The 9,513-nt window shown below is 35.2% G+C and overlaps 1 protein-coding gene across 1 annotated transcript; it reads left to right on the forward strand.

Annotated features, from left to right (window-relative positions):
- Positions 1–3,056: 3,056 nt before the first annotated feature.
- On the forward strand, positions 3,057–8,417 carry mat2al (methionine adenosyltransferase II, alpha-like). Its single transcript, XM_074690348.1, has 9 exons — positions 3,057–3,501; positions 4,738–4,815; positions 6,621–6,743; positions 6,828–6,940; positions 7,135–7,278; positions 7,369–7,587; positions 7,652–7,834; positions 7,922–8,055; positions 8,138–8,417. Exons 1-9 carry the CDS (start codon positions 3,429–3,431, stop codon positions 8,238–8,240), a joined length of 1,170 nt encoding a protein of 389 aa, XP_074546449.1. The 5' UTR covers positions 3,057–3,428; the 3' UTR covers positions 8,241–8,417.
- The last annotated feature ends 1,096 nt before the right edge of the window (positions 8,418–9,513 follow it).

Raw genomic sequence — 9,513 nt, forward strand, 5'->3', positions numbered from 1 at the left:
GGATTCAGGACCAGTCTATTGGCTAGCCCTCTGTTGGACTGTCCAAAGTTGGAAAAGCAGTCGGCCGTGAAGTGACTAGCACACACATGCTCAGTTTTACTGAGTGTAGCTGGAACATTTCCTGATAAATGAACTCTAGACACTTAGTCTGTCTTCTTCTGAGATGGGAAGCTTGAGCATGGAGCTATGTGGCTGTTTACAGCCAAAAACAGAGCAGTGATGGCTCTTCAACTTTGGCATTCTCCTCCACGCTGCTGGAGAGGGGGTTTGGGGGTATCTGCTCTGGTGGACCAATCAGGTCAGACTTGCTCCTGATTGGTCAAAAAAGGGAATCGCTGACGTCGGCAAACCCCAGAAAATCCAAACAGCTGGTTTTAGGTCAGGATTTTACATTAACAAGCTCTACTAAGAACAGGTTTGGTCATTAAATATCACATTTTGTGGGCTGGGCAGTCCATCCTTCCCTTGCTCACAGTGCCCCTGGTGGAGTGTGTGGATAAGGCGACTGAAAGAAAGTGTGTCAAGCACCAGGAGGGGCAGATCCTTGGGCAAAGGCTGCTGGGCCACAGGCCGGGGTCAGATCAACCACGGTCAGTTCACCTGGGCGAGGGCGTCTGATGTTAAAAGACCTGAACCACCCAATGACCCCAAGTTACATCACAGGTGATGTGTCCCAGAGCATCTGCAACAGGTATCTTTCACCAGTAAGAATATTTGAATAACAATAGAAAGAAAAAAAGGTATTAAATAAACAATAAAATACAGAAAAACTACAAGTATGAGCAAGGATAAAGAGCATCGTAGACCTGACCTGCTTACTGTACACCTGCTGGTATTTGGCAAGAGTAATGTTTCCAGTATGCACTGTAAAAAACATTGCAACACAGCCTCTGTGTGTGTGTGTGTGTGTGTGTGTGTGTGTGTGTGTGTGTGTGTGTGTGTGTGTGTGTGTGTGTGTGTGTGTGTGTGTGATAGCATGTATCAGTGCTCTATAAGGGGAAGTACATTCAAGCATGGAGGAAAGGACCAACTGTCAACTCTCTAACAGCAAATTCTAACCCTTAAATTTCTCCTGTGATATTGTTTCCATAAGTCTAAAACAAACAAACAAAATATTTAAAAAAAAGAAAAATAAAGACATGAACATAGATATTTTCCTAATGTCAAACTATTTTCTTCAGTGCCTTATTTACTTTTATTTTATTATCATTATTTATTTTTTATTTATTTTATTACATTTGATTGTATTTTATATTTGCTCTGGTTTTATGTTTTTAAGTATCTTAGTGCTGTATCTTGTTATTTTTACGTCTTTTTTTATCTGTGCAGCACTTTGGTCAACCTCCGGTGTTTTAAATGTGCTCTATAAATAAAGTTTGAGTTAAGTTGATTATCATGTTCAGAATTTTTTTTTCCTCTATAATTATTACGGCATTTAAATTGTTGCTTTTTTGGACTTTGTTGGATGTATGAATATACATGTTAATGATATCCTATTGGTATATTGGGAGAAAAATTAGTAAAATAAAGTTATTATTATTATTTTTTAAAAATGTACGACAAGTGTGTGAAAATTCTGAGATAAACATTGTTCACCTGACATTCTCCAAGTTTTATTATTTTCCCTTTCTAATAATTAATTGTATTTACTGTAATTGTTTTGTGAACAACTTTTTATTGAAATTTAACAATCTGACAAAAACAGAAAAAATGAGGACAAACAGCAAAAGTTACAAAAAATAAAAGTCACAGAGCTTGGGTGCGTAATTATAAAAATTTAAAAGAAAAACGTAAAAATGCATATAAAGAATATATTTTTAAATATTTTTATTATTTATGTTTATTTTTTATTTATTTATCTTGCTATCCTGATGATTAATCTGAGGGGAAAAAAAAGTTTGATTTTTTTTTGAAGAAGCACAAACTACTGTTTTTAGATCATTATAGTTTATTGTATTTACTGTAATTTTTTTGTGTGAACAACTTTTTATCGAAATTTAACAATCTGACAAAAACAGAAAAAAGGAGGACAAGCAGCAAAAGTTACAAAAAAAATAAAAGTCACAGAGCTTGGGTGCATAAATGTCAACACATATGTAAAAGTTTATCATCAGAACCATTGGAACCAAGATTGAATAGGAAAGCACCCAGCGTCCATAACCCCCTGCCCAACAGTGCCCATTACACAATAAACATATTTTAAAGGAACAAAATAAAAAAAGGAAAAAAAGGAAAAAAAACACAACAGGTCCAGGCTACACTGAACAACCTTTGTAATTTTTTTTAATGTACAGACATACGTCTGATTTCGGACGAGTATTTTGAAAAAAATAAATAAAAAAATCTTCGATAAAAAAGGAGAAAAAAGAGGTTAAAATAAAAAAATAAAATAAAATAAAAAAAGTAAATAAATAAATAATTAAAAAAAATTAAAAAAAAACAGGTCCAGGCTACACTGGACAACCTTTGTAATTTTTTTTAATGTACAGACATACGTCTGATTTCTGATTAGTATTTTGAAGAAAAAAAAGTTTAAAAAATTATTAAATTAAATAAAAAAGTAGAAAAAAGAGGTAAAGAACAAAAAAAAAAAAAAAAAACAAAAAAAAAACACAACAGGTTCTGTCTACACCAGACAACCTTTCTAATTTTTTTTTTTTTGCAGACATACATCTGATTTCTGATTTGTATTTTGAAATTAAAATGTTTAAAAATTTTTTAAATTAAATAAAAAAGGAGAAAAAAGAGGTAAAGAACAAAAACAAAAAAACAAAAAAACAAAACAAAACAAAAAAACACAACAGGTCCTGTCTACACCAGACAACCTTTCTAATTTTTTTTTTTTTTTTGCAGACATACGTCTGATTTCTGATTTGTATTTTGAAAAAAAAAATGTTTAAAAAATTTATTAAATAAAATAAAAAAGAAGAAAAAAGAGGTGAAAGACAAAAGAAAAAATTAAAAATAAAAATAAAAAAATACAGAAAAAAAATCGTCAGTAACGTTGTCGGCGTTACGTCATTACAGCACCATCCTCAGGCTGCCCGCGCAGGCGCAGCTGCCTGCAGGACTCTCACATGTAAACATTCCTCCTTCAGCACACACAGACCTCACAGAGAGCACACAGACTTGGAAGAGACCTTGAAGCCTCAGTTTTGTGAGTTGGTCTCATGGTTGGTCTCCTCTCGGGCTGCTGCTGTAAAGTTGCATCAGTCGTTTTCGGTGGATTTCCGTTAAACCCTCGTGTCCTGATCCGAACCCAGCGCGCAGATGCGTCCAGGCTCTGCCCCCGGAGTTAATGATTGCTTCATTGAACGAGTGTCGGTGATATCAGAAGACACGGTTATTCCAGAGGAGACGTTGGTCCTTTGAGGTTTGCTGATTTTTATACCGTTAAATTCAACTTTTGGGCTCCGAGCGACCTGAAGATGAACACCAGCGGAACCAGCGGCGGGAAGACCTTCCTGTTCACGTCGGAGTCTGTTGGAGAGGGACACTCCGGTAACTCATTCCAATGGTTGAACGCTGAGTATGACACATGTCCAGACCTGGTCAGGACTTGTTCTGGACCAGGTCTGGACATGCTGAGACTTAACAACATGTGTAATAAGTGTTTCTGTAAGAGATGTGAGATTAAAAAAAAAAGATTATTTAAAGTTTAAGGCACGAATTATTCAGGTTATAACTGTCTGTAAAACACAAAACACGTATTAGTGAACAGAAAAGTTCAATAAACCGATTTAAATTGCACAGATTAAAATTGCTAAACTACTTAACCCAGATTTAAAGCATTAATAACACAGCTTTGCATTGATATACACCGTAAACTACCAGCTGTTTAAGCATCCTGGTCCAAACTTTTCACTTTATGTGGCGAAAACTTGGCTTTATAACGATTTCTACATTAGATACACAGGCAGTTTTTCATTTTCTTCAACAAAGAAACTTTGCAATAGATATAAACTCTTAAATTTTAAAATTATAATCTAAATTTAGTGGTAAAACTGGAACCTTTTAATTAGATTTCAATAAAGGAAACAAGTTGTATTCATAACTTTACAAACCATGTCAGACTTCAGCCACTAATTTTCCACTTCTTTAACAAAGTTTGAACACTGGAAATTTTTTTAATATCTTATACTGATTTATAAAGTTCAACTACTTTGAATGGCTTCTCTAAATAAAGGAAAACTTTTCTGCATTATTAGATTTCTATGTGTCATATTTCTCAAAAATTAGAAATATTTCTCAACCTGTGAGCACACCTGTTTGGCGGTTGTCCTAGTTTGATGTTTTATTTCCTTCAACTGTCAGCAAACATTGATGCAGCTTATTTGTACCAAGTTCACTTCACTTTATTTGTCTTAACGTTAGATTATGTAAAACTAGAATTTTCATATCTTACATTAGAGGTGTGAAAAAATATGGATAGAGGAATAAATAGTGACACTTTGACTCTAACACAATAACAGCTCTTAATATCGATATTTTTGTTACAATAAAAATATATATTTTAGTTGAGTTGGAAGTAAAACCAAAGAAAGTACAACTTCCACACCTCCACTGTGGTAGATGGCGCCAAAGAGCTACTCCGCTGCATGTCGCCCATAAACTGTGTCATAAATATAATCCCAAATAAAATATTTGAAACAGTCTATCCCTTGTATTTAGTGTCCCATACTGAAGTAAATATATATCAACATTGATCTGTTTCTAATTCTGTTTTTTTATCCACAGATAAAATGTGTGATCAGATCAGCGATGCTGTTCTCGATGCGTACCTGAGCAAAGACCCAGACTCTAAAGTGGCGTGTGGTGAGTCTTCATCCTCATTTTATCATCATCGCTCTCATTATTCAGGTTTACATCTGAAGAAAACACAACATGAAAAGTGAGAGAAACTCTGTGCAGTTTATTTCTTAATATCGTCACACTTTTTTTTTTTTTGATTCATGGGGAAATTAAGCCATAAAATCTTATATCTTGTAGATAATTCTTTTATCTGGTTTCCATTGTTTCTTTATGATCCCATCTGGTCTTCTTCTTTCTGTTGCTGTAGAGGTGATATTTGTGTTGGACTTGCTTCAAAGGTTTATTGATAACGTTTAATTAAACAACCCTCTGAATCAAAGTTCAGCTCAGCATCTCTGCTTCACTGTTAGCTTGATGAGTCCTTGTTCTCTCAACATGCTCCCTGCTTTCTTCTTCAGTTTTCATCAGGATGTTTTCCATTAGGCTGCTAAACCAGGGTCTGCAACTTTTACTTTCATAGGAGCCGTTTTCCTCAGCTCAGCTGGATTAAAGTTATTCAGGAGCCACAAAATCTACTTTATCTTCACAATTATGAGGATAAAGTGTATAAAGTTCTGAACAAAGTTAAAATCAAGTGAATAATTATCAAAACAAGAAGTTTTTCTTATGTATGAAATTGTACATGTGATGTTTTAGTTTTTTATTGAAAATACATTTGCAAATACTTTTTCTTATGAAAAATTTGTCATAAATGTCATAAATGTGCGAATTAATGTTTAAATAAGCTGCAAAATTTTTCAAAAATTTTGGAATTTGAAAAATTTGCAAAAATTAAAAAAAAGGAAAATCTAAAAAATGCTAAAATTTCATACATTTGCAAAAAAATAAAAGCTGTCATTTAAAAAAATTGCAAAAATTGAATTTTAAATAATTAGCAAAAATATGCAGAAATTCAAAGAAATTTTAAATTTGCAAAGGTTTGAAAAGATCTGTTTTTTTTTTCTTAGTTTTTTATTTTATATAAATTGGCAAAAAAAAAATTATAAATTAATACATGAAAACATAAATTACTAAGTGAATTTTTAAAAAATTTCAAACAATCTTAACATTTCAGAAAGATGCAAAAGTTTTTTTAAAACTTTTCAAATAAAAAAAAAATTGCAAAAAAGTGAAATTTGAAAAATAGAAATTAAGTGAATTTGCTGAACTTGCAAAAATTTCTTTTTTGAAATTTCAAAAATTTTCCAATTTCTCTTTAAGTTTGTAAGATCTTAAAAAAATCTCAAATTCTTTTTTGAATTTCATAAAATTTTGAAAGTTAACAAATATGCCATTTTATATTTATTTATTTATTTATTACCAATTTTGAAGTTAGTAAAAAAATGCAACAATTCCAAAAAACTGAAATTTTTTCAATTTGCAAAAATTTTAAGTTTTTGTAGTGATACTTGAGTTTGAAAAACAAATATTTATACCATTGCCTAACTTGTCCTTTTTTGTTGTTTGCTAATGTTTGGCCACATATCAAGCCCGTGTATTAATCCATCACGTTGTCAGTTAAATGAATCCATCCACACAGAATTAAAATCAGTATTTTCTTCCAGATGAGTCTTTTTGTAGATGTAGTTATCTTCCCAGGGCTGTAACATATGATTTCATTTAATGTCAGTGTCTTTAATCATCAATACCCTCTGTAAGAAAAATAAAAAAATCTTTATTTCAATAATATTTTTTAAAGCTACAAGGAGCCACTGCAAAGGAGTCAAAGAGCCGCAGGTTGAAGACGCTTGTGCTGAAGCTTTAAATGATTTGTACAAAAGTGTATTTCTTCTTCTTCTGTCAAATAAAAACATGTTGTTTTGTTGCAGAGTGTGTGGCAAAGACAGGGATGATTTTACTGGTGGGAGAAGTGACCTCGAAGGCCATCGTGGATCTACAGTCCGTGGTCAGAAACACCGTCAAGTCGATCGGCTACGACAGCTCAGCAAAAGGTGCAGAGTGAGGAGAGCTATGGTGTTTATTTTTCAGCAACTCGAGGTGATTCAGGGATTAAAATCTCCTTCTCTGATCTTCAGGTTTCGACTATAAGACGTGCAACGTGCTGCTGGCGCTGGAGCCTCAGTGTGTGGAGATCACAGACTGTGTGTTTGAAGGCCGGGACCAGGAGGACATCGGAGCAGGAGACCAGGTTCAGTTTTTGACCTTTGAATCTTGAACTTTAAGACCACACAGAAGCTTTAATGAAGTCTCTTTTATACGGTGAGGATGGTCGTAAAGAAATCCTGATAAGGAGCCATGGGTCAAACACAGCTCTGTCTTATGTAACCGTTACTGTGGCGTGTTTCTGATTGTACGCCTGCTGTGGCGTCTTCGTCTCTCCAGGGTTTGATGTTTGGGTACGCCACCGATGAGACTGAGGAGTGTATGCCTTTAACCATCCTCCTGGCTCACAAACTCAACTACAGGATGAAGGAGCTCTCCAAATCCGGAGAGTGTCCGTGGATACTCCCAGACTCCAAATCACAAGTTAGCCTCCACAGAAACCAGAAAAAAGCGATTTGATGAGTTCCTCCTTCCTCCGAGCTCAGCGGACGCTCTCCTCTCTCTGTCCTGCAGGTCACAGTCGAGTATAAGGACAACAAAGGCGCCATGGAGCCGCTGCGAGTCCACACCGTGGTCATTTCTGTACAACACACTCCAGACATCACGCTCCAGGAGATCAGACACCTCCTGATGGAGAAGGTGGTGAAGGTCGTCATTTCCGCCAAGTACCTGGACGAGAAGACCATCTACCACCTCCTGCCCAGTGGGAAGTTCCTCATGGGGGGTCCTCAGGTGAGTCCAGACTTAACCTTGGAGGTTTCTGGTTGAAGTGATGCTCACTGGGTGTTGATTTCAGGGCGACGCAGGACTCACCGGGCGTAAAATCATCGTGGACACGTACGGCGGATGGGGAGGTCACGGAGGAGGAGCGTTCTCTGGGAAGGATTACTCCAAAGTGGATCGATCCGGAGCCTACGCTGCACGCTGGGTCGCCAAGTCTTTGGTCAAAGCTGGACTTTGCAGGAGAGCTCTGGTCCAGGTGAGGAGCGGCAGCCTTGAGAGAGACTTTGATTGGTTTCTGCTGAGTGTGTCTTTACGTTTTGGTTCGTGTCCTCTCTGCCTTCAGATCTCGTACGCCATCAGTGTGAGCCACCCGCTTTCCATATCCGTGTTTCACTACGGCACATCCAACCGGGACGAGGACGAGCTGCTGCAGATCGTGCAGAAGAACTTCGACCTGAGACCTGGAGTCATCGTCAAGTCTGTATCACCTAACGAAGCTTCTGACGCTTTATTTTCCCTCAGATCAAACACGCTAACGTGGCGCATTCTTCTCTCGCAGGGAGCTGGGGCTGAAGCGGCCCATCTACCAGGCCACGGCCTGCTACGGCCACTTCGGCAGAGACGAGTTCCCCTGGGAGAAACCCAAGCCTCTGGTCTTCTGAGTCCCGTCACATTCCACTGAAACATCTCAACAACCATCGTCTTCTTTCTGTGTCTGACCATAAACTGTGAAGGCAGCAGTCAGGGCCTTCGTTAAATGATCCATTTGATTTAATCAAACTCACTTTTATTCTTTGAAAAAACTGTAGCGCTTGAAAACAATCACAAGATAAATGTGTTGATGAATTCTGTAAGAGATCACATATTTTGGTAACATGAAATAAACAGTTTATATTGATTAAAGTCTCACTTTGTTTCTGTGTTTGTTCCTTAAAGCTCCTGTAAAGACTTTTTGACAGATTTAAAATTTATTTTAATGCCTCTTTATGACCTTGGTGGGGAGAAAAAGACCCAAAAGCTACATCAACACCTTCTGCGTAATTATTTTTAATTTAATTTTTAATTTTTTGATCAATCATTATAAACTTTTTAAATATGTTTATAATTTTATAGTTTAAGTATTCAGTTGAGTCTTTCTTTTAATTATGCGGGTGGATTTTTTAGTTATCTCAGTGTTCTTCACTTCCTGTTTTGATTTTTGATACTTGTATTTTACTTTACCTTGGGTGTTTCCTCCAATAAGACCTCATAATAATGCACTGCGAAAACTAAAAACTTGGAAAGTGTTTTATTTTAAGTAGAAAAAAAAATTATTTGGATTATTTATGGAAGCCTATTTGCATAGGTTAAAAAAAATCAAAAGAGGTAAAATTATGAGATACAAAGTCATAATTATAAGATACACAGTCGAAATTAAAGGTGATTTTATTATTTTTATTTTATTATCCCATAAAAAATGTATTTTAAATCTTAAAATTATGTATTTTAATTTAATTTTATTTTTTTTATTTTTTAAAATTTCAATATTTATTTTTTACGTCCTAATTATGAATTTATTTTCCCACAATTATGACGTTTGTTGCATAATGTCAACATTTATGTATTTATATTTATTTATTTATTTTTAACTGGCGGAAATGGACTTCCATATTTATATAAGCTACAGCCACCAGACGACTTTGGAAAAATGTAATTATTCAAAACTTTTATTTTTGTTGTTTTTTTTATTAACATAATCTATTTTTCTGTTTTTATTGTATTTTTAGTTGTGTTTTATTTCTTCGTAATTACTTTTTAAAGAATCTATCGCTTGGTAATTTTGCTTTTCAAATGTGCTTTTTGGGATTCTTCCATAAATAGATCCTGTACTCACTAGCGCTACCACTAGATGGCGTTGATACTTTAATAATATTTGGTGCAAGGGAAACATGGCTG

This window comes from Halichoeres trimaculatus, unplaced genomic scaffold, assembly GCF_033239565.1.
Source record: "Halichoeres trimaculatus isolate MK-OKI-2021-1 unplaced genomic scaffold, fHalTri1.1 fHalTri1_scaffold_16, whole genome shotgun sequence".
In the NCBI taxonomy this organism is placed as follows: domain Eukaryota; kingdom Metazoa; phylum Chordata; class Actinopteri; order Labriformes; family Labridae; genus Halichoeres; species Halichoeres trimaculatus.